The sequence below is a fragment of the Xyrauchen texanus genome, chromosome 41 (genome assembly GCF_025860055.1).
Source record: "Xyrauchen texanus isolate HMW12.3.18 chromosome 41, RBS_HiC_50CHRs, whole genome shotgun sequence".
In the NCBI taxonomy this organism is placed as follows: Eukaryota; Metazoa; Chordata; class Actinopteri; order Cypriniformes; family Catostomidae; genus Xyrauchen; species Xyrauchen texanus.
In genome coordinates, this window is record NC_068316.1 from 25762691 (window position 1) to 25788942 (window position 26252).

The 26252-nt window shown below is 37.4% G+C and overlaps 1 protein-coding gene across 3 annotated transcripts; it reads left to right on the plus strand.

Moving 5' to 3' along the window:
* Positions 1 to 26246, plus strand: znf271 (zinc finger protein 271). 3 transcript variants are annotated; one of them, XM_052113608.1, is made up of 13 exons: positions 1 to 46; positions 2132 to 2181; positions 2300 to 2449; positions 2688 to 2975; positions 6846 to 7250; positions 7368 to 7688; positions 10701 to 11183; positions 11680 to 11910; positions 13488 to 13841; positions 19189 to 19521; positions 20894 to 21496; positions 22146 to 22256; positions 23142 to 26246. In XM_052113608.1, the coding sequence occupies exons 2-12, from the start codon at positions 2154 to 2156 to the stop codon at positions 22250 to 22252; spliced, it is 3303 nt and encodes a 1100-aa protein (XP_051969568.1). In that variant the 5' UTR covers positions 1 to 46; positions 2132 to 2153; the 3' UTR covers positions 22253 to 22256; positions 23142 to 26246. The 3 variants fall into 3 exon arrangements, with proteins under 3 accessions (XP_051969568.1, XP_051969569.1, XP_051969570.1); XM_052113609.1 differs by having other exon boundaries at positions 23396 to 26246; XM_052113610.1 differs by lacking the exon at positions 2132 to 2181.
* Positions 26247 to 26252: the final 6 nt, after the last annotated feature.

Genomic DNA, 26252 nt, shown 5'->3' on the forward strand with positions numbered 1-26252 from the left:
CTGGCCGAGGACGTGCAATGATTTAATGTGATCAGACACAGAAAAGGTGAGGTTGCGCATAAATGATCTTGATTTTTCCGTAATTTGATGCAGTTTTTTATTTATAATATTTATATTGCTCGCTTCGTCTGCCTTAATGATATCCAATTCGACTTTGGCTTTGTGTTGACAAATAACCGCAGCAAAAGGAGGGGACTTCAGTCTCCAGCTGTGGTTTTATTGTTATAACCAGATATTAGAAAATCAGTCAAGCATTCTATTCTATTCTATTAAGTTTAAGCTCAAAACAGTTTGAAGAGTAAGATGATAGATATATATATATAAAGATAGATAGATAGAAAAGACAGACAGACAGAGACAGACAGACACAGATAGATAGAAAAGACAGACACTTATAGATAGATAGATAGAAAAGACAGATAGATAGATAGAAAAGACAGACAGACAGATAGATAGATAGAAAAGACAGACAGATAGAACAGACAGACACAGATAGATAGAAAAGACAGACACAGATAGATAGATAGATAGATAGATAGATAGATAGATAGATAGATAGAAAAGACAGATGAAAAGACAGTTGTACAATGAATTTAATTTGTACATTTAAATTTAAGTTATATACTTTATTATTTTGATGTCTTTATAATTATTCTATGTGTTCCAAGCTTTGGCAATATTGTAATATGTACAGTCATGCCAATGAAGCATTTTGAATTGAATTGAATAGAAAAGACAGACAGACACAGATAGATAGATAGATAGATAGATAGATAGATAGATAGATAGATAGAAAGACAGACACAGATAGATAGGTAGATAGATAGAACAGACAGACACAGATAAATAGATTGAAAAGACAGACAGACACAGATAGGTAGATAGATAGATAGATAGATGGATAGAAAAGACAGACAGACAGAGATAGATTGATAGATTGAAAAGACAGACAGACACAGATAGATAGAAAAGACAGACACAGATAAATAGATTGCAAAGACAGACAGACACAGATAGATAGATAGATAGATAGATAGATAGAAAAGACAGACAGATAGACACAGATAGATAGATTGAAAAGACAGACAGACACAGATAGATAGAAAAGACAGACACAGATAGATAGATAGATAGATAGATATATAGAAAAGACAGATAGATAGATAGAAAAGACAGAGATAGATAGAAAAGACAGATAGATAGGTAGATACATAGAACAGACAGACACAGATAGATAGATAGAACAGACAGACACCGATAGATAGATAGATAGAACAGACAGACAGACACAGATAGATAGATAGATTGAAAAGACAGACAGACACAGACAGATAGATAGAAAAGATAGGTAGATAGAACAGACAGACACAGATAAATAGATTGAAAAGACAGACAGACACAGATAGATAGATTGAAAAGACAGACAGACACAGATAGATAGATTGAAAAGACAGACAGACACAGATAGATAGATTGATTGATAGATAGAAAAGACAGACAGACAGACAGATAGATAGATAGAAAAGACAGACAGACACAGATAGATAGAAAAGACAGACAGTCACAGATAGATAGATAGATAGATATATAGATAGATTGATAGATAGAAAAGACAGACAGACAGACAGACACAGATAGATAGATAGATAGATTGATAGATAGAAAAGACAGACAGACAGACAGACACAGATAGATAGATAGATAGATAGATAGATAGATAGATAGATAGATAGATAGATAGATTGATAGATAGATAGAAAAGACAGACAGACACAGATAGATAGATAGAAAAGACAGACAGACACAGATAGATAGATAGATTGATAGATAGAAAAGACAGACAGACACAGGTAGATAGATAGATTGATAGAAAAGACAGACAGACAGACACAGATAGATTGATAGATTGACAGAAAGAAAAGACAGACAGACACAGATAGATAGATAGATAGATAGATAGATAGATAGAAGAAGAACAGACAGACACATATAGATAGATAGAAAAGATAGATAATACAGAGAGACAGTAAGACAGATAGATAGATAGAAAATATAGATAGACAGATAGACAGACCATGGTATTACCATGTTTTTGAACATTTAGCATGGTATTCTTTTATTTATCTTGCAGTTACATTCAAATACCATGGTACATGAAGATGGTAATCAGTCAGCGTCATGGTAGGCTATAAATCACAGTATCATGATATTACCTTCTGATACGGTCACAGTTCAATTTATAAGGAGCATGCAACAATGTAATCTATCAAGCCTAATTTGACATGTTTTCCCCCTGGAGGCATGGATCTGAGCATGAAATCATACAGTGACCCGGAGGGAGTGGGTCTCTTTCCTCTGGCTGGATGTGGCACTGGAACACATGAGTCTGATTTAGGGGAGGAGGAGAGAGCGCTTGATCTACGCTTATCAAACACCTTGTTTGAACTGGGTGAGGATTGAGGAATTTCTAAATATCAAAGTTTTTTTGTTGTTGTTATTTGTACTTTTTTATACATAATCATCAGAGAATCTCTGTGTCAGATCTAGGGTTGCCATTTCTCCATTACAGACATATACAATGTGTAACCAGCAGTGTTTTCATAGTTTATCTGTCAAATGATGGGTGCAATTGTAGGGTGAGATTTTGATGGGAACATTGTTATATACCATTTCAAATGTCGCCACAGATGACCATGAAGAGGAACTGTGCCATTCTGCAAGTGTGAAGCCTTTTCAGTGCTCTCAGTGTGGGAAGGGGTTCTCTCGTATACAGCATCTGTCCGAACATGTACGGATTCACACAGGCGAGAGGCCTTACGAGTGCTCTGTATGTGGAAAGACTTTCACCCGGGAAAGAAGCCTCAAGACTCATCTGAAAGTACATACGGATGCAACGACCTTCCACTGCACAATCTGTGTTAAAAACTTTGCCCTCCTATCCTCCTTGAGAAGACATGTGCGGACATTTCATCAGGGTAAAAATACTACCATTAATTAAATAATACTAAAGCAAAAAGCAAAGAGATGCCGTGTATTCCAGTGATTTTACCACGTTAAAGGGGTGTTGTTAGGCACAGCCTGAAGGTGAGTGCCTAATGCCCCTTAAATGTGGTAAAATCAAGTTTATATGTTCATAGATAAATAAGTAAAATCACAATAAACTGTTTACTGTTGCCGAGCAACATAATGATCAAAGGTTATTTACTTGGTGAATAGAGCCATGATGTCAATTTGTAGGTGAATCCGGAAGATTAATTCGCCATGGGTTCCCTCAAGATTTTCCTATAGGTTTTTAAAATGGGGTTTCTGAACTTATGTGTAAAATAGGGTCTGTGGTAAACATTACTTAATGATACTTGGGCATTTTGTTCTTCAATAAAATTACACACTTTCATATCTCAAATGTGAATTTTGAAGCTTGAATTACATACTCTTTTTAAAAACACACACGGTAGCTTCAAAATTCACATTTCTTTCATCACATTCCCAGTGGGTCAGAGGTTTTACATTTTGTTAGTATTTGGTAGCATTGCCTTTAAATTGTTTAACTTGGGTCAAATATTTTGGGTAGCCTTCCACAAGGTTCTCACAATAAGTTGCTGGAATTTTTGGCCCATTCCTCCAGACAGAACTGGTGTAACTGAGTCAGGTTTGTAGGCCTCCTTGCTCGCGCATGCTTTTTCAGTTCTGCCCACAAATTCACAATCATCAGATTGAGGTCAGGACTTTGTGATGGCCACTCCAATACCTTGACTTTGTTGTCCTTAAGCCATTTTGCCACAACTTTGGAGGTATGCTTGGGGTCATTGTCCATTTGGAAGACCCATTTGTGACCGAACTTTAAATTCCTGGCTGATGCCTTGAGATGTTGCGTCAATATATCCACATAATTTTCCTTCCTCATGATGTCATCTATTTTGTGAAGTGTACCAGTCCCTCCTGCAGCAAATCACCTCCACAACATGATGCTGCCACCCACATGCTTCGGTTAGGATGGTGTTCGTCAGCTTGCAAGCCTCACCCTTTTTACTCCAAATATTACAATGGTCATTATGGCCAAACCTTTCCATTTTTTATTCATCAGACCGGGGGACACTTCTCCAAAAAGTAAGATCCTTGTCCCCATGTGCACTTGCAAACTGTAGTCTGGCTGTTTGATTGTGGCTTTGAAGCAGCCTTTCAGGTTATGTCAATATAGGACTAATTTTACTGTGGATATAGATACTTGCCTACCTGTTTCCTCCAGCATCTTCACAAGGTCCTTTGCTGTTGTTCTGGGATAGATTTGAACTTTTCAGACCAAACTACATTAATCTCTAGGAGGCCGTAAATATGATGGCTGCGTGGTCTTGGCTGATATCTTTTGATTTTTTTTAACAATGTCAAGCAAAGAGGCACAGAGTTTGAAGGTAGACCTTAAAATACATCCACAGGTACACCTCCAATTTAGTACACCTCCTATCAGAAGCTAATTGTCTAAAAGCTTGACATAATTTTCTGGAATTTTCCAAGCTGCTTAAAGGCACAGTTAAATTAGTGTATGTAAACTTCTGATCCACTGGAACTGTGATAAGTAAAACATCTGCCTGTAAACAATTGTTGGAAAAATGACTTGTGTCATGCACAAAGTACACTCACCTAAAGGATTATTAGGAACTCCATACTAATACTGTGTTTGACCCCCTTTCGCCTTCAGAACTGCCTTAATTCTACGTGGCATTGATTCAACATGGTGCTGAAAGCATTTTTTAGAAATGTTGGCCCATATTGATAGGATAGCATCTTGCAGTTGGAGATTTGTGGGATGCACATCCAGGGCACGAAGCTCCCGTTCCACCACATCCCAAAGATGCTCTATTGGGTTGAGATCTGGTGACTGTGGGGGCCATTTTATTACAGTGAACTCATTGTCATGTTCAAGAAACCAATTTGAAATGATTCGAGCTTTGTGACATGGTGCATTATCCTGCTGGAAGTAGCCATCAGAGGATGGGTACATGGTGGCCATAAAGGGATGGACATGGTCAGAAACAATGCTCAGGTAGGCCGTGGCATTTAAACGATGCCCAATTGGCACTAAGGGGCCTAAAGTGTGCCAAGAAAAAATCCCCCACACCATTACACCACCACCACCAGCCTGCACAGTGGTAACAAGGCATGATGGATCCATGTTCTCATTCTGTTTACGCCAAATTCTGACTCTACCATCTGAATGTCTCAACAGAAATCGAGACTCATCAAACCACGCAACATTTTTCCAGTCTTCAACTGTCCAATTTTGGTGAGCTCTTGCAAATTGTAGCCTCTTTTTCCTATTTGTAGTGGAGATGAGTGGTGCCCGGTGGGTTCTTCTGCTGTTGTAGCCCATCCGCCTCAAGGTTGTGCGTGTTGTGGCTTCACAAATGCTTTGCTGCATACCTCAGTTGTAACGAGTGGTTATTTCAGGCAAAGTTGCTCCTCTATCAGCTTGAATCAGTCAGCCCATTCTCCTCTGACCTCTAGCATCAACAAGGCATTTTCGCCCACAGAACTGCCGCATACTGGATGTTTTTCCCTTTTCACACCATTCTTTGCAAACCCTAGAAATGGTTGTGCGTGAAAATCCCAGTAACTGAGCAGATTGTGAAATACTCAGACCGGCCCGTCTGGCACCAACAACCACGCCACACTCAAAATTGCTTAAATCACCTTTCTTTCCCATTCTGACATTCAGTTTGGAGTTCAGGAGATTGTCTTGACCAGGACCACACCCCTAAATGCATTGAAGCAACTGCCATGTGATTGGTTGATTAGATAATTGCGTTAATGAGAAATTGAACAGGTGTTCCTAATAATCCTTTAGGTAAGTGTAGGTGTCCTAAACCAAAACTATAGTTTGCAAATATGAAATCTGTGTAGTGGTTAAAAAAAGAGTTTTACTGACGTTAACCGAAGTGTATGTAAACTTCTGACTTCAACTGTATATTGCTTCTGAGGATAGAGATTTAATAATAATAATACGTTTTATTTATATAGCACCTTTCCACAAGCTCAAGGGCACTTTACACTCCATATACATTTAACAGGACAAAGTACATTTCAACAGAATTTCGAATCTCAATTACAAAGGGGGAAATAAAACATCAATCAGTAATAGACAGATAATGCGCTGAGAAAGATGTGTTTTAAGCGGAGATTTAAAGATAGAAATAGAGGAGATGTCATGGAGGCTCTGAGGTAGAGAGTTCCACAGTTTAGGTGCAACTACGCTGAAGGATCTCCCACCAAAAGTGGATAAACGAAATCTAGGGATAGACAACAATTTGGAATCAGAAGAATGAAGAGTGCGTGCTGGTGTGTATGGATGCAGCAGATCACAATAACAAGGTGCCAGATCATTGAGAGCTTTGTATGTCAGGAGAAGAATTTAAAAATTAATGCGGCATGAGACGGGCAGCGGGAGTAATGTGTGCAGAATGCTTGGTGTTAATGAGAACTCTAGCTGCAGAGTTTTGGATGTATTGTGATCGGGCAATAGTTTTAGCTGGTAGGCCAGTAAAGAGGCAGTTACAGTAGTCAAAAGGTGCCGATATGAAAGCATGAACTAGTGATTCTGCATCCTTCAAACTGAGAAGGAATTAACTACTTGTGTCCTGTGGAATACTTTAATAGTATTAGGGTGAATACATTATGAGAGACTTTTCAATTTTGGGTGTAATCCAGATTAAAATTACCATAGAGACAATAAAGGGGTAATTCATAATTTATTTATTTGTGGCAATGTAACGCATCTGTGTTACGTTTGCTCTGGTTTATTTAGCGGGTTAGTGATTTCATGATGCTGACTGGCCTTTATTTTTTTGCAGGTCATGATGTCAGTACGGAGGGTAGATGCCTAATTTGTGTTGAATGTGGGAAAAACTTTGCATGTCAGTTGGAGGAACATGAGCTGACACACACCGGAGAGATTTCTCATCGCTGCCCTGACTGTGTCAAGAACTTCAATAAATTAGAAGACTTGAACCATGTGGATGCTCAGAATATTGAGAGGCCTTGCAGTTCTGTGGCCTTAGAAGATCAATCCAAACACATGCAAACTGACATAAGTCAGGACAATAGTGACTTGTCCTCTACGGAGCTTTTAGAAAATATTACCAGTGATGGACTGACCGATGAACATATGGGCCAAAGTGAAGAGGAAGTGGAGGCCGAGAGAGCTCCATCTCCTTCATCAGTGCTCTCTCATGAGTCTGCACTTTCTACTGAAAAAGGTGAGATTAACCACAACGATTTGCCATTGCAAGGTAGCTTAATCTATCTTGAATGCACTGATCATGTGTAGTTTTGTCAGTGTTTTTCGTGACCTTAAAGACCATTTTATCTTCTAGCCATTGAAACGAGAGACGCACTTCAAGAAGAACAGCTCACAGCTCACCAGCAAATTGACGATGAAAACAAGCCTCACCAATGCGATCACTGTGGAAAGAGATTTAACAAACAAGCAAAGCTTCGAATTCATCTGCGCATTCACACTGGAGAGAAACCTTACCAGTGCACCCAATGTGGCAAACATTTCAGTCAAGCAGTAAACCTTAGAAAACATCACCGTAGTCATCATACGGAGGAGAGACCATACCACTGCACACTCTGTGACCGCAGATTTTCTCTCTCGTTTTCCCTGATTAAGCATCAACGCGTCGCTCATCCAGGTGAGATCATTGTCACTTATGAATTAAAACCAGCATTAATGGGAAATAGCAAAGCCCTTGAAAATATGGCTATATCATACAGTATAACATACAGCACAAGTGTTGTGTGTAGTATTTCATATTTAAAGACCCCATGAAATTAAAATGGAGTTTTGTGGCTTTCAGTTCATGTTCATTAGTTTTGAGGTCATATTTATGCCAACGCACTGCTAAAAGTTGACTTACTGTTGTTAAATATACGCTTTTAAAATGTAAAGTCTTTCTCTTCCAGGTAAATTATATTACAAAATATTTATGAAATCATCTGCTCATTTTGGTATGCAAATAGTTTTCCAATTAAACGCTCTCTAGAATGTCCCCTCCCTTAAAGTCCTTCTTCAGCATTTTATAAGCACATTTCAGCTCTGTTTGTCCATACAATGCAAGTAAATGGGTGCCATGATGGTGCCAGCTGTTTGATGGTCCAAAAGGCATATTTAGGCAGCATAAAAGTTTGCATAGACGCAAACCTACTGATTTACTTCAGAATACATTCATTGATTGACTGGAGTCATGTGGATTACTTTTTTGCTGCCTAAATATGCCTATTGGACCATCAAACAGCTGGCACCCATTCACTTGCATTATATTGACATACAGAGATTAATTGTGCATTTCGGTTCTGCTGAAGAAGACATACACATCTGGGATGGCTTTAAGGTGAGTAAATCATGAGAAAATAAACATTTTTGGGTGAACTAATCCTTTATATACTGACTGCTCCATCTGCCAGTAGCAAGTGGCAAATCATGGGCTGAAACGTAAACTAGCTTGCTAATTTCTGAAAATGCACAGTACTAGATGCTGCCTACTATTTAAAAAAAATAGTGTATAAATAAATAATACAATAAACGTGTTGTCACATGACCCCCAGTTTAATTCATCAGGTCAAAACAAATTAAAGAAAGAAAAGTGCAACTGATATTAATTCCAATTCATCCATCACACTGGAAAGTAGAGGTCGACTGATACAGCATTTTGCAGATACCAATAACTATGTGGTGGAAAAGGTTGATAACCGATTAATAAGGTGACATTTTTTTAAATCGATTTATAGAATGTAAAAAAATATATAATAATAATCTTAGTCTTTCCTTACAATTACGGGCGCAGACATCGAGTCCTAAATAAATAAAATCTCAGATGTAGTTTATTATTCAACTAAAATCTAATTTTAGTGCATAACATCTGGCTTTTAACTATAAACGCACTGAAACACACCCGGGACTCTTATTTTGAAATGGCGGCTCTAAATTTAAATATACGCTCTATACTTAAGTTTAACAAAATTAAGCTTTCTATAGCCAATTTTTTTCACCAGATGAAGGGATTTGTGTGTGTGTGTGTATATTCTGTTTACTGTATATATATATATATATATATATATATATGGCAATGGCAAGAAAAAGTATGTGAACACTTTGGAATTAGCTGATTTTCTGTATTAATTGGTCATAAAATGTGATCTCATCAGAGTCACAAGTATAGACAAACACAATGTGCTATAGCTAACAACACACAAACAATTATTTTTGTTTGAACACATACCATTAAACATTCACAGTGCTCTGGAAAAAGTAAGTGAACCCTTGGATTTAATAACTAGTCGATCCTCCTTTGGCAGCAATAACCTCAACCAAGTGTTTCCGGTAGCAGCGGATTAGACCTGCACAATATTCAGAAGGAATTTTGGACATTTCTTTTTTACTTTTTTTACTGCTTCAGCTCAGCCATATTCTTAGTATGTCTGGTGTAAATGGCTTTCTTGAGGTCATTCCACAGCATCTCTATTGGGTTAAGGTCTGAGCTCTGAATCCAAAATGTGGATTTTGTCCACATTTTGTCCTGCTGCATTACCCAACTTCTACAGAGCTTCAGCTGTTGCACAGCCATCCTGATTTATGTCAGTATTATTACAGGATTATTCCTATAAATTTGAGAATTTATTTTTCCCTCGATGATGGCAAGCGGTCCAGACCACAAAGTAGCAGAGCAGCCCCAATTCATGATGCTCCCTCCACAATATTTCACCGTTGGGATGATGTTTTCATGTTGGTATGTGGTGCCTTTTTATGCCAGAGGTAGTGCTGCGTGTTCTTCCCAAATAATTTTAATGTAGTTTCATCATGGGTTGTGGTGTGACAAGGTGATCTTTGGCAAACTTCAGGCATGCAGCAATGGTTTTGTTGGAAAGCAGAACCTTCCTTTGGGGTGTCCTTCCATGGACAGCATGCCTGTTTAATATTTTTCATATAGTAGACTCATAAAAGGAGATTTGAACCAGTTACAGTGACTCCTTCAAGTCTTTAGCTGTCACTCAAGGGTTATTCTTTTACCTCAATGAGCATTCTGTGGTGTGTTCTTTGAGTCGTCTTGGCTGGACTTCCACTTTTATGGAAAGTAGCCACAGTACTAAATCATCTCTATTTATAGACAATTTGGCTAACTGGAAAGATGAATATCTAATCTCTTTGATATAACTTTGTAACCCTTTCCAGCTTTATGCAATGCCAAAATTATTGATTGTAGGCCTTCTGAGATCTCTTTTTTTCAAGGCATGGTCTACGTCAGCAGATGCTTCTTGTGAATAGCAAACTCAAAATGTTTGAGTGCGTTTTATAAGTCAAAGTATCTCTAACTCACACCTCCAATCTTTTTTTTATAAATTAGATGGCAGGTTTGCCAGCTCCTGACTCTAATTAGCTTTTGTTGACATCGTTAGCCTTGGGTTTCATATACTTTTTCCAGCCACTGTGAATGTTTGAATGATGTATTCAATATGTACAAGAACAATACAATAAGTTGTGTATTATTAGTTAAAACCGATTGTGTTGGTTCATTATTGTAACTTAGATGAGGATCAAACCAGATTTTAAGAAAAGATTTATACTAAATGCTGCACTGATTAATAGGTAAAAGCAATATATCGGTGTTCTTCTACTGGAAATTATGTTTATTAATTTGTTTCAACAGAACAATTGAGTGTTGATGAAAGGAAGCGCTTCACCTGTCCTTTCTGTGGGAAAATGTTTGGACGGCATCAAGATATGGAGCAACACAAACGAATTCACACGGGAGAGAGACCATTCCGCTGCATTGTGTGCAACAAAAGTTTTCGGCAACGTTCGGTTTTGATAGTGCATCGTAAAATTCATACCGGAGACAAACCTTTCGAATGTTTCATATGCTTCAGACGGTTTTATGGATCAGGAGATCTGAAGACACATATAGGGACTCATACTGGTGTGAGACCACACAGTTGCCCCTTGTGCTCCAAAAGCTTCCCTCGTCCCAGCAGCCTGCAAGCACACATGCATTCTCATCTCAACAAGTTACAGGAAGTTGGCGCTCTAACCACCAGAGCTAAGGAGGACAAGGGTGAACTGGATGATGTGGAAGGAATCTCGGGAAGTTCTTCTTCAATGCTTTCTGAAAACCCTGGAGTTTCTGAAAACAGTAAGAGATTTGGTCTCATGGTGAATTATTCTCAATTGCACAGAAAACAGTTCAGGTAGTGTGGCAGGCCTATTTTTGAAAAAACAGCTTCAGAATGGTAGCTGGTTAATCATGGTTTCTAGCTGATTATTTATGGTCATTAGATGGTCCCAGCTGGTCTAGATGGTTGATCAGCTAGACTTCTAGCTGGTAAACCTGGTTTCAATTTGGTTTAGGGCTTCTAGACCACTGTGGACCTTCAACAAAATAACTACAATGTTATAAAAACCAGCTTGATCACTTCATGCTGAAATGAGCATATTTAAAATATTTTGTAGAGGTCATTGAACGAAACCTGATGGATTGTTCAATGGGACTTTTATTAGATTTTTTGTTCTAAATGATCTTAATCATTATAATGTGTCTTTACTTAAATATATTTTCTCTACAGTGAGTTACAGATAGCCTATATCTTTGCATTGTAATCTTGTCTAACTGGTGTCTTATGTGTTTACAGAAATGAGCACAGAGGAGCCCTCCAGTGAGCTGGCTAGTGTTTTAATGTCCCAGTCACACCAAATAGAGCCTGAGACTGGATTTGGTCCTTCAATGAATCAAGTCCATTATGATGATCAGAGTTCCAGTTCAGAGCTAATAGATCATCAGAAGCCTTACCATTGTACCATATGCAACAAAACCTTCTCTCTCTCACTATCTCTGAAAAAACATCAGCTAATATTTCATCCAGGTATGAAGATTTTAATGTGATCATTTTAAAAACATTACTACTTGCCATAAGTATGACAAAGGATGTCATTTTGTGTCATTTTATTGAAGTTTTGAAGTGTTTTTCTGTAAGATTTTAAATATTGTATGACAATGAATTCTCTTAAATGTTCATAAATTGCATCGTACGAGCTACGTTATTATTAATATGTGTTTGGATATAACTATGCTTTCAGAAAGGTAACAGTTTACCAGTTTAGTTTGTTAAACACCAATAATGGCATTTTGCTTAGTGTTTTGACACTGTAAGATGCTTGATTTGCATCTCTACTAGGGGTGGGTAAAAATATACATTTTCTTAGTTTGAACGATTTCGATATTGATTTGACCAATGATATTGGCCAATTTGGAATGCCCAATGCGCTCTAAGACCTCGTGGTGGCGTAGTGACTCAATCCGGGTGGCGGAGGACGAATCTCAGTTGCCTCCACGTCTGAGACTGTAAATCTGCGCATCTTATCACGTGGCTTGTTGAGCGCATTACCGCGGAGATGTAGCGCGTGTGGAGCCCCAAGCTATTCTTCCCAGCATCCACACACAACTCACCATGTGCCCCACAGTGAGTTAGAACCACACATTATAGCAACCACGAGGAGGTTACCCCATGTGTCTCTACCCTCCCTAGCAACCGGGACAATTTGGTTGCTTAGGAGACCTGGCTGGAGTCACTCAGCATGCCCTGGATTCTAACTTGCGACTCCAGGGGTGGTAGTCAGCGTCAATACTCGCTGAGTTACCCAGGCCCCCAAGCTTTCAATATCGATTCTTAAACCCCAAGATCGATCTTTCACTCTATGCACAACCCTCTACAGTGCGAGTAAATCACTCTCATATGCAACCAAATCTCACGCTGTGCGACTAAAATGTATATTATTAGATTTCACTCACCACTGTTTGTGGAGTATTCAGCAGCGAGATCCTTTCACTGCATGTTGAGAGTAAAATTGTTCCGTGTAATGTGTCTCCAAAGACGAGATCCCTGTCTGTTCTTTGAAGTAAGTTGTTCATTAAAAACAACAACAAAAATACATTTATATCTAATCACCGTGGATGTGATAAAGAAACCATCCACGTCCTCTCATATGTGGTAGCCTTAAAGAGACTGTACTGATTTAGCACGTTTTCTACATGCAACATAATATATGCAATTTCAAGACATTAATTGATGGAATAGACTGAATTTGAACATTATTCTTATAAAAGCATAAATGTGACCAATTTTATAAACAACTAATGATAAAATATCATTTTTGTCAAATTAATATTTTTGAATTGTACCTGCTGTAGAAGGGTTATCTAGAAGGTTCCTTTATTTTTAAGAGCATAAGCTGAGAGAGAATTTATTTTATGCTGCAAAATGGACATTGTAACAGAAATGTCTATTGAGGGACACAAAAGGCACTTGCATTGTAGAATGATTCTTCTAGTGAAGACATCATTATTTGTTCTGTTAGATGTGGGCTTGTTAATGACTATGTGCTTGTCTGATCCCAGTAGGCTTGTTGATTAAATTGATTTTCTTCTTTGTCCTTTTAATAGATCAGCATGCTGACATTGAAGGGAAGTGCTTCCCTTGCTCTTATTGCGGGAGGAAGTTTGGCCGGCGTCAGGGCTTGTTACAGCATGAGCGCATTCACACAGGTGAAAGGCCCTACAACTGCCCCACCTGTAACAAAAGCTTCCGGCAGCGATCAGCTTTGGTTGTGCATATTAAAACTCACACAGGAGAAAGGTCCTTCCTGTGCTTTGTGTGCAGCAAAAGCTTTTATACCCCGGGAGACTTGAAGAAACATCTGGAAATTCATACTGGAGTGCGGCCACACAACTGCCCGATATGCTTCAAGGGTTTCGGACGCCCCAGTTTCTTGCAAGCTCACATGCGAATCCATGAAAGTAAGTTTGACCTCCCTGAGAGCCAATAAAAAGAACAATAATTTCTCTCTGATTAAAACCTTTTATTTTTATCTTATTTTCTGTCAACATCCAAGTGGTGTCAATAGCTGATGTTAAAGCAACCATCATTTATAATTCTGTAGCATTTTACTTGTAAAAAGGAACAGGTCATTCCTGTTATGTGTTTTGAGTAACTTTTAGTTTGACTTTTGTAGCACCATGGTTCATTTTTGGTACATAAACATGGTTCTTACCACAAAAATGGCTACTACAGTCATGGTTACTGCAAGGGTACCGTTGTGAAACCATGGTTAAAGTTCAAGATCAAAATTCTCTCATCATTTACTCACCCTCATGCCATCCCAGATGTATAATACTTTCTTTCTTCTGCTGAATGAAAACTAAGATTTTTAGAAGAATATTTCAGCTCTGTAGGTCCATACAATGAAAGTGAATGGTGACCAGGACTTTGAAGTTCAAAAAAGCTCATAAAGGCAGCATAAACGTTATTCATAAGACTCCAGTTTTTTAGTCCATGGGTGCAGTGTGGTTGCCAGAAGCGATCCAATTATTTTTGGGTGAGAACAGACCAATATACAACTTTTTTTCACTATAAATCGTAACATCAGCAGTGTTCTTGGCGATCATGATTTCAAGCTTGATTAGATTTACTTGCGTTTGATGCATGTGCTGAGTGCTTGATGGTGCTAGGAAGCTAAATCAATCTTGAAATTATGATCGCCAGGAAGACTGCTGATGTCAAAATTTATAGTAAAAGTTTAGGTTTTGGTCCGTTCTGTTTGGTCAGAGATACATTTTGGTCTGTTGTCACCCAAAACCAATTGGATCGCTTCTGAAAATATTAATTTAACCAGTGGAGTCTTATGGATTACGTTTATGCTGCTTTTTGGAGCTTTAAAGTTTTGGACCCTATTTACTTGCATTGTGAATGTATGGACCTACGGAGCTGAGATATTCTTCAGAAGAAAGTCATACACATCTTGGATGGCATGAGGGTGGGTAAATCACGAGAATTTTCATTTTTGGGTGAACCATCTCTTAACTTTTCGTAAGGGCATGGGTTTTTGTGTTCATTGTTTTTTGGTGGAAATAATGTAGTAACCATACACTGTAAAAAAAAAAATAATTTACAGTAAAAACTGGCAGCTGTGGTTGCCAGAAATTCACTGTAAAAAATACGGTAACCACGTTTCAGGCTTTACAGGATGTAGTTTTGATCCCTGTATATTTTACGGTGCATTACCTTCATTTATATTATTAAATATTAAACTTAATATATGAACCTTCTGAAACTGTAGAAGTCACCTTTTCAGTTTATAATGTATTGTTAATCACTAGTAATTACAGAAAGGCACATGATTACTTGAAAGTTCATCAGTAGGGCCCTTCTAGAAGCAGTGACCAATAAACATGTAGAGACGGTACTCAAGTGTCACTCACGCAAACATTTAACACCATAATTTTAACATATGTCAAAATTCAAATAATGCAATAAACATAAACTACATAAGAAAATATTGTTACCTATTATTTTTTTTAACTGTAATTTTATCAATAATATACCGTAAAAATTACATGTACTCTCTTGTTAAACATAATATAAATGGTTACTGTTAATTATACAGAAAATCATACTTTTACATTAAAATAATATTTTATTTAAATAATTTTTTTTAAGTCATTTTTATTTGTATAGCACTTTTCGCAACACACATTTCAAAGCAGCTTTACAGAACATCATGCTTAAACGGAAAAAACCTGTAATATTGTAATGTCTAAAGTCATAATAGTGTGGTTAAAAAAAAAACACGATTGAAAATAGCACCTTTAAATTATAGGAAATAATTATATTTATATTTAGACCCCCAGTGAGCAAGCCGTGTTCCTGTGGCAAGGAACACAAAACTCCATAAGATGTTGGTTAATGGAGCAAAATAACCTTGGGAGAAACCAGACTCACTGTGGGCGCCAGTTCCCCTCTGGCTAAACAACATGAACATAATGCCAATATTACTTATTTATGTGTAATACAAATCAAGATTTAAATTGAGTAAACTTAAGTGTTAGGGGCCAATGTTTAAACAAAGATTTTGTATAAACTAAGATTAAAGTCTTAGAATTTAAATTCTTATTTAACTGCGGAAGTGCAAACAGACTTTTTTGTCTTTTGTTATTTGGCTGATGAAGGCTGCAATTAATTTATTATCTATGTATTCCGTTTAAAGAGTGTAGTCCATCCTTTGACCAAGGTGATGCAGGCAGAGGTCAGTAAGGTGCACTGCAGTTCAACTGTATGCTTATGGCAGATTAATTCAGGTGGAGTCCATCTTCGTTCCAAGTTTCAGGCAGTGTCCAGTGAAGTAACCCATTTCTGATGGTTGGTGCTGGCATCAGTTCATCCTCTGTGAAGTCCATTGTATTAGACTGAAATGATATCTGGCTGGCACAAGCTGCAGTTAGTCGTCATCACTCAGCAACACATAGTAGTGGTAGTCGAACATCAGGCAGCACCAGAGCTGGATCTTGACTGACCTCTGGTAACCTCAAGATATGTACGAGGTTAAGACCGGGAAACAAATAGAACAATGTTAGTGTAGATGCCATTCACTTTATAGAATATGAGAAATGTTTCTGGTTCCGGCAGACCTCACTAATGCAAACTAACTATGAGTTGATAGATAAATTACTGTAGGTGTATGCCTGGCTGAAACGATGAGTCTTTAGTCTAGACTTCAAGAATGTGTCAGAGTCTCAAACCATCTTTGGAAGACTATTCCATAGTTTAGGAGCCAAATAGGAAAAGGATCTACCCCATTTTGTGGATTTTGATATTCTAGGTATTATTAACAGGACAGAATTTTGCTATATTAGTGAGCGTGATAGAAGATCACACAAGTACTGTGGCGCTAGGCCATTCAAAGCTTTGCAAAGTAGTTAAAGTATTTTGAAAATGAATATGAAATTTATCAGGTATCCAATGTAGCAATGCTAAGATTGGGCTGATATGTTCATGTACTTTGTGCCATCGCCTGGTGGCCATATGTAACAGTCACCAATCACATGTCTCTCTGCCCAAATATGGATGACTTTTTGCACCAATCTGAACCCAGACCGATTGGTTTAGTGTTCCATGATGCTAAATCATTTCTGATGACGTCATCTGATCCAGGAATCCTAATGTGTTTGCAGCCAAATTGCAAGATGCCAGATGCTGTGTGCAGATTGTGTGTGTGTGTGTGTGTGCTCCTCTCTGTTTATTTTTAGTGGTTATAAGCTAAACACTTTTTTCAAATTTCAAAGCACTTGTTCAGTTTTGGTGAAAATGCTGATATGGGAATGTGATGATGTTATGCCTTATTTAGATAATTAAATCTAGTAAACGTTTTTACATTATACATTTTTTTAAATATTGAGTGTAACATTATTACATTATATTTTGTGTTATATTACCCTGGAATTAGTTTAAAAAAACTAAATACCATGGCTGTGTGGGGGTTTCGATTACAGCTCCTGAGAGAGTGACTCTAAATTTTACTGATACTTTTCATCTTAATCCACTGCTCAATTTTTTTCTCTTTGGGAAAGTCATTCAAACGTAATAGTGGATTTTTTTCATTTGGTCTTGGAGCAAATGCGTAAGTGAAAATCATATTTGCTGTGAACTCCTGTTCACCACTATCAAAGTTTACCATGCAGTCATTTTCGTCCGTGTTCCAAAACCCAGGGTGTGAAAGGTAAATTCCTGACATTTTATCGTAGAAAAAAATTCCCTGTCTTGGGTCAGTTAGGATCACTAGTTTATTATAAGAATGTGAAATGTCAGAATAATAGTAGAGAGAATTATTTATGTACTTTCATCACATTCCCAGTGGGTCAGAGGTTTACATACAATTTGTTAGTATTTGGTAGCATTGTCTTTAAATTGTTTAACTTGGGTCAAACATTTTGGGCAGCCTTCCACAAGCTTCTCACAATAAGTTGCTGTAATTTTGGCCCATTCCTCCAGACAGAACTGGTGTAACTGAGTCAGGTTTGTAGGCCTCCTTGCTCGCACATGCTTTTTAATTTCTGCCCGCACATTTTCTATCAGATTGAGGTCAGGACTTTGTGATGGCCACTTCAATACCTTGACTTTGTTGTACTTAAGTCATTTTGCCACCACTTTCATGTATGCTTGGGGTTGTTGTCATTTGAAAACCCATTTGCGACCGAGCCTTAACTTCCTTGGCTGATGTGTTGAGATGTTGCTTCAATATATCCATATTATTTTCCTTCCTTGTGATGTCATCTATTTTGTGAAGTGTACCAGTCCCTCCTGCAGCAAAGCACCTCCACAACATGATGCCTCCACCCACATGCTTCATGGTTGGGATAATGTTCTTCAGCTTGTAAACTTCACCCTTTTTCCTCCAAACAAAATTATGGTGATTATGGCCAGACAGTTACATTTTTGTTTCATTTGACCAGAGAACAGATTTTTTTGTCCCCATGTTTATTGCAAACTGTAGTTTGGCTTTTTTATGGTGGTTTGGAAGCAGTGGCTTCTTCCTTGCTGAGCAGCCTTTCAGGTTATTTCAATAATGGACTCGTTTTACTGTGGATATAGATACTTGCCTACTTGTTTCCTCCAGCATCTTCTCAAGGTCCTTTGCTGTTGTTCTGGGATTGATTTGCACTTTACGCACCAAACTACATTAATCTCTAGGAGGCCGAATGCGTCTCCTTCCTGAGTGGTATGATGGCTGCGTGGTCCCATGATGTTTATACTTGTGTACTATTGTTTGTACAGATAAATGTGGTGCTTTCAGGTGTTTGGGAATTGCTCCCAAGGATGAACTGTGGAGGTCCACAAGTTTTTTTCTGAGTTCTTAGCTGATTTGTTTTTTATTTTCCCATGATGTCAAGCAAATTTGAAGGGAGGCTTTCAAATACATCCACAGGTACACCTCCTATCAGAAGCTAATTGTCTAATGGCTTGACATCATTTTCTGGATTTTTACTGCTTAAGGCACAGTTAGCTTAGTATATGTAAACTTCTGACCAACTTGAATTGTGATATAGTCAATTAAAAGTGAAACAATCTGTTGGAAAAATGACTCATGTCATGCACAAAGTAGATGTCCTAAATGACTTGCCAACACTATAGTTTGCTAATATTAAATCTGTGGAGTGGTTAAACAATGAGTTTTAATGTCAACTTCTAACTTAACAACTTCTTTTAAAGGTGCACATGGTTATTTCTATAAATTGGAACGTGAGGACTATGAAATAAGTTTTGTGATCATTAGAATATGTGTAGTACAATCCAGATCTTTTTGTTTTCCAGAAGCCTCTTCAAATACCTTTACAGTTAAACAGGAAAGTGGAGAGGAGGAACCAACAGACAGTCCAAAAGTTGACTTACAAGAGAAGCCATTTGAATGCTCTCATTGTGGGAAGAGATTCATTCAGGATTGTATGTTTAAAATCCACCAGCGGATTCACACAGCAGATAGACCTTACAAGTGCTCGGAGTGTGGCCTGAGTTTTCGCTGGAGGAGAAACCTGATAGCCCACCAGAGTGGCCACCTGGGCGACAATCCTCTCAAGTGTTCATTGTGTGATGAAACATTCCTCTCTGAAGCAAGTCTGAAAAAACATCAAGATTCATTTCATACTGGTAAGGAATTTGAAAGTGGCCAGATTAGTACCAGCTTGTGAATGCAGCTTGAACAGGATCCAAATGTAACGTTATGACTCACCGGGCGAGTTTAAAATAAATATTGTCCATAAATATGAAGACACTGTATTTTCATTATTTTTATTTAGTGTTAATCTCGTTAACAAAATTATTAATGAAAATGCTTGTTGAGGAAGGGTTTTCTTTTTATTTCGCCAACAGTAATGAAGATGGGGCTAAAAATACGATTTTTAATTCATACATACTGTTGTATTAAAAAAATCTAATTTAAAAGTAATACTGAAAGATATAAAAAAATGCAATTATTATTTATTATAATTTTTTTTAAAGAAGCAAACTTTATTTGAGATTGATCCACTATAACCACAACACAAATGTAAAATTACAATATCTGCACAGACAATGTAGGGAATACACAGGTGAACATAAGTTAATTGCTAGTCAGAATACGTAAATCATGTTGTGAATACACGGTTTCCATAAATGCTATAAGCCTGAAGAATTCACTAGTAACATCTAAAATACTTCAGTATATTCATTAAGGATGTTAATCAGAAATAAGCAAAAAGACATTTAGGTAAATTATTAATATTCAGTAACATACCCGTTGTAGTAATTCATAATTTTTTTATTTAAAGGCATAGTTCACCCAAAAATGAAAATTCTCTCATCATTTACTCACCCTTATGCCATCCCAGATGTGATTTTTCTTTCTTCTGCAGAACACAAAGAAAGATTTTTAGAAGAATATTTCAGCTCTGTAGGTCCATACAGTGCAAGTGAATGGTGATCAGAACTTTGAAGCTCCAGAAATCACATAAAGGCAGCATAAAATTAATTCATATGACTCAAGTGGTTAAATATGTCTTCTGAAGCGATGTAATCACTCTGGATGAGAAACAGATACGTATTTAAGTCCTTTTTTTACCATAAACCTCCACTTTCACATTCTAAAAGTGAAAGTGGAGATTTATAGTAAAAAAGGACTTATTTATTTATATTTTTCTCAACCACACCTTATCATATTACTACTGAAGACATGGTTTAAACCACTGGAGTCGTATGGATTACTGTTATACTGCCTTTATGTGATTTTTGATGCTTCAACTTTCTGACACCATTCACTTGCATTGTATTGATTTACAGAGCTGAAATATTCTTCTAAAAATCTTAATTTGTGTTCAGCAGAAGAAAGAAAGTCATACACATCTGGGATGGCGTGAGGGTGAGTAAATGATGAGAGAATTTTCATTTTTGGGTAAACCATGCCTTTTAAGGCACTTAATTTTCATAAAGAGAAATATCCTACATCGCTTCAAACCTAACATGAAACATCTTTTTTTTTTTTCAGCGGTCTCTCATACCTGCAGTCTGTGTCTAAAGACGTTTACTCAAGCAGCCGGACTCAGGAAACATGTGCGATATGTTCACGAGGGAGAGAGACCACACAAATGCTCTGAGTGCGGGAGAGGATTCGTCAAGCTTTCAGACCTTGTGCGTCATCAGCGTCGCCATCATTATGACAGGGGGGACGAACTTTTTCAGTGCTCGCAGTGCGAGCGAAGCTTCAGTCATCCTAGCAGTCTTGTTCTCCACCGACGAACTCACACGGAAGAAAAACACGAGTGCCCAAAATGTAATAAGATATTCAGTCAGCCGGGACACCTTAAGGTTCACCTGCGTACTCACACCAAAGAGAATAAACCTAAGTTCGAGTGTCCTGAATGTGGGAAGAGTTTTGGCCAATCCAAAGATTTGGTGGTTCACCAGAGGGTTCATACCGGAGAGAAACCGTACCAGTGCCCTCAGTGCAAGAAGAGTTACCGACAGTTTGCACATTTGTCCGTACATCTGCGGAGTCACACGGGGGAGAAGCCTTACCAATGCCCTGTATGTCTCAAATTCTTCGCACATTCGTCATCCATGAAAAAACACTTGCGAGTAATGCATGCAGGTAAGTCTGAAAAAACATTAAAGGGATAGTTTGATAAAAGAATTGTCATTTACTCTCATGTCATTCCAAACGCAATATGACTTTCTTCTGTGCACGATATTTTGCAGAATGTATAAGTTGCTCTTTTCCATACAATGAAAAATGAATGGGGACTGGGGATGTCGAGCTGTAAAAATGACAAAAAAGCACCATAAAAGTAGTCCTTGCAACTCGTGCGCTGTATTCCAAGTGTGCGGAAGCTAATTGTGAGAAACAGACCAAAATAAAAGTTGTTATTCACTGAAAATCTTCGCCGCTGCAAAATATTTCAAATCAAATTGTTGTTAATGTACATCTTGACCCTTCATTCAGACGTACAAATCTTAGTTTGTGTGCATCATTAGAAAAACTTGCGAGTTTGGGATGAAAATGAATCATTTTGGTTACTTTAGGGTGAACTGTACTTATTTTAGTGTTTTTAATTGTTTATTTTCTGTTTTTATGTTCTGGTAAAAAAATATGTAATTTCTGTGACTCTAGTAGCACCAAAAGTTATCTTGTGACCTTTAACAGCTTGTTGACCACCACCGAAAAGGGTGTGTTTTTTATTTTTTTATGCTGATCTCCAATTGTGATATTCTGTCTATAATTTTAAATGAATGTTTTACAGAGGGGAAGGATTCACCAGCAGCAAGGCAGGTTGTGAATGTGACTGTTGGTGTAGGTACATCCAGCTCAACTGTAGTAGTCAAGCAAGAACCAGAATCTGATGACTAATATGGTAAGTATATCTTACTTTTAAAAGGCAAATGGAAAAAAAATATATATATAAATCGGTATTTTGAAGCCTTTTCTTACTTCTTGAATATGTGAAGGAGAATATCAACCACCAGCCTCTCCTTCAAAACAATAGCATGAAATGTGTCGTCATAGAGAAAAGAAAGTTGCCAACATTTAACATGTTGTACTTTTGGGTACATCCATACTAGCTTCTTGTACTAACTCAGCAGTTTTCCTCACACACTCAAATTATGAAGAGACAATGGAGAATATAATGATCAAATGCACTTGTACAAGAAATATTTGTGCTGTTATTTTAAATTCAGTGTTATGATTACGATTTTCATTCTCAGACAATAACCTATACAGACAAAAACTTGTAATTTAATATCTAGTCATATTTACTTTTGCATTTAAAGGGATAGTTCACTCAATTATGAACATTCTCTCATTTACTCACTTTCATGACATCCCAATTGACTGACTGTCTTCTGCTGAGCACAAATTAAGAAGAATATCTCTTTCGAAGAATATCTCAGCTCTGTTGGTCAATAATGCAAGTGAATGTGACCAGATCTTTAAAGCTCTAAAAATCACAAAGGCAGCATAAAAGTTATCCATATGGTTTAATCCATGTCTTCTGAAGAGATACAATAACTTTGGGTGAGAAACATCAATAAATCAATAATTTTTTACTATAAATCGCCACTTCCAGAATGTGAAAGTGGAGATTTATAGTAAAAAAAGGACTGAAATATTGATCTGTTTCTCACCCACAGCTATCATATCACTTCTGAAGACATGGATTAAACCACTGGAGTCAATATTTGTAAATATGTCAAATTAAAAACTTCTTGCAAAGTAACTAAACTGGTGCGTTTTACAGAGTGTCGAGTCAAATCAGAAGAAAACTGCTTTGCCATAATGGATTATGTAAAAGCTGTAACCGTTTCTTCAGCTCCATCCAGTGCAGTATCATCATTGACTGTTAAAGACGATCCATGTTCAAAATAAAAGTATGAGGATGGAAAATGGATTTGGTCTCACCTTGTCCAACATCAGAGCACCTTGAAAAGTCTGCAGCATCTAAAGTGGACAATTTGTTTCCTAATGCCTCAGACTTATTTTTTTAAATTGCAGTTTTCAAGAATGATTTCTTCCTGAAAGGACTCCAGAGAGCAATCTCCATCTTTGAAGACTCCAGCCTCAGCTAGCAGCAAGGCAGTATTGAATCAGACAAAGAACTCCCATGTCAAGAATAATCCACATCACTGCTTTCAGACGGTTTTCGTCTAACTAGAAACCACACTACACAGTTTTGTTCACGATATGGAAAAGCCAGCGTTTTCAGGACGAGCAGTTTCAGCAAAGCGAAAGACCTTAAATATTATCCGATCCTCATGGAAAACAATCATCATCAGAGATCTTCAAAAGCATATTGGAGAGAAGTCTTGACTGGTGATCTACTCAGAGAAGAACTTCTATAGTGGAAGGACTGTGGCAAAATGAGCTTTCAGACATGATATAATAGGAAACGTTTGTCACCTACTTGTAGTGTTCATTTAGTTACTTGCAAACAGGCCCAGATGAAATCTGTTTTTGCAGAAATTGAACACCCGTCCTCTGACTCTTGCGTGTATATTAATTTCAAGGTAATAATGTGTCATTTATTCAATGATTTCAAAATAATTTTAATTTATCCCAGCTTAAGGTACAGAGTAGAGTTGGGGTACTCGAGTTCGGACTCTGAGTCAGAAGTCCAGCTTTACTTGTCACGGACATTTTTACTCGGACTCGAGCTTTAGCACGCATGTCATAGAGTCCATGACTATAAAAAAATAACATAAGGTGACCGTACATTCTCTTTTTCCCAGACATGTCCTCTTTTTCAGACCTGAAAAAAAGCATCCGACCGGGATTTCAAAAGTGCCTCTAAATGTCCGGGATTTGGCTTTGTCTTCATAAAGACGTTCTCTCTACAGTTAGTACTATCATACATTCTGAGCATGTAATACTGCGCAACTGTTTTCACGTGTATATGTCCTTACGCGTGATGATTCTGGCTGAGAGGGGTAGCGCGCGCTCCACGCGCACGCGTGTTGTGTATGTGTGCGCTTGAAAGAAATCACCACACTTGTTCTGCCGCTCTCATCCAGAAACGTCAATAACGCAAGAACACTTTTAAAAGTACTTTCCCCAACTCTGTTTTATCAGACTCGCGTTACTACGCAAAGCCATTTCTAACTGAACATGTTGACTATATCGAGACAAAATCAAATACGCTACATATTAGGGATATTTAGACTAATATGATGGATGAAATTCACCATGATGGAAATTGTAAAACTCAATCCGTCACATATTTGTAGCGCAACCTCTGTGTGTTACTGTAAAGCTGACACTTGCGTTTCAATGGCAAAAACGCCTGAAACCACAAATGAGGGGAGAAGTCTCTATTCACTTATTATCCATACTAAATGTGAAAAGAGCAACACGTCAGCACAAAAAGAGTTTTGTCGTAAAAAATGTATCTTAACTTTAGGTAAGTAGGCTACACCTGGACCGAGCAGGACTGAAAAGTGTAGCAGAATGAAATTATTACATATCCATACGACTCAAGTTATTACATATTTTATATTACCATTTATTAAATGTATTAAACACATTACATTTATTTAATTACATTACATTTATTTCGCCCATAATTAGATAAAAGTAAACGAAGTCGGAAAAAAAACGTAATTAAAATTCAAAACAATAACTCTGGTTTTAATGACTAACACAGCTTTCACTTTAATTCTACGTTTGAGTTGAGGGGAAGAATCAACAGAACACAATAAGAAGTGTGTTGAAGGACAGTTTTGTCTTCATGCACCTAAAGCAAATGCTTTTATTCTGAAACCACTGTGAAGTTGGTTCAGCAGGAAACTAATCATAAAATATAGGTATTTTACTTACATTCATATTAATACATGACAATTGTGTTTTCTTAGTTGTGAATGTTAAAATAAGCTTAAAATATTGATGTTGAATTTACAGTTACAATTTGAATTCAGATTCATGGACAGATTCATTCAGACTCAACTCGAATGTTCAGAGACTCAGACTTGACTAAGATGGACTCGAACCCAACACTAATATGGAGACAAATGCAAGCAAACCATTTGTAGGTTGAATACCCTGTAAATTGTAAATATTTTGGCTCTTTGGCACTGTTAAAATATTGCTATGTTTGAGCATCCCAAACCATCCCAACATTGGCAATATTGGCTCAAGCAATGGCTTGACTACATGCCGGACTATCTTTTTATCAGTTCTGTTTGATGGCACTAGTGAAACTGAAATACTAGAAATTACACACTTCACCATATATTCACTTCTATTGTGGCTAATTTGATTTTGCTCATTGTACCAAGTTTAAATCCATCCCACAGATTTCCCTCCAAGGTAAGAAAATGTTAATTAAGTTTGCAGATTTTGTCTGGGCCTGCTAACAAGCCAGGCAAACCGATCACAACTAACTCTTAATGAATTTCATTCATGTTGTTTTACTTAGACCACCTAAGTTTTTGTAACAAACCTTTATTTCTTGTATACGTGACATCTTATAATAGATGTAAATTAAATTAAGAATGGTTACCAATGTCTAGTCCCAAGTTATTGGTTAAGTTACAGATTAAATGTCCCCCGCCCCCATCCCCCCTTACTTTGTCTAAAGAGTAATGACAGTGTTGCCTAACCCTAAAGCAAGCGTTACTTATTATTGCTCATACTTAGGGTTAGGATTTGGCACGAACCCCAAGCATTTAACTCATTCCATACTGTTTGTTCTAACTACAGTCATGCACAACATTTCAAATAGAGCTTGTTGAAGAGAGATATGCCACTTCTTAATTTTCACTTGGTGGAAGATAGAATGGGTGAAACGAAAAAAATCCCTAAACTGAAAGAGGGAATTGAGCCATATCAAGGGGCCAGGTATTGACAATAACAGCCA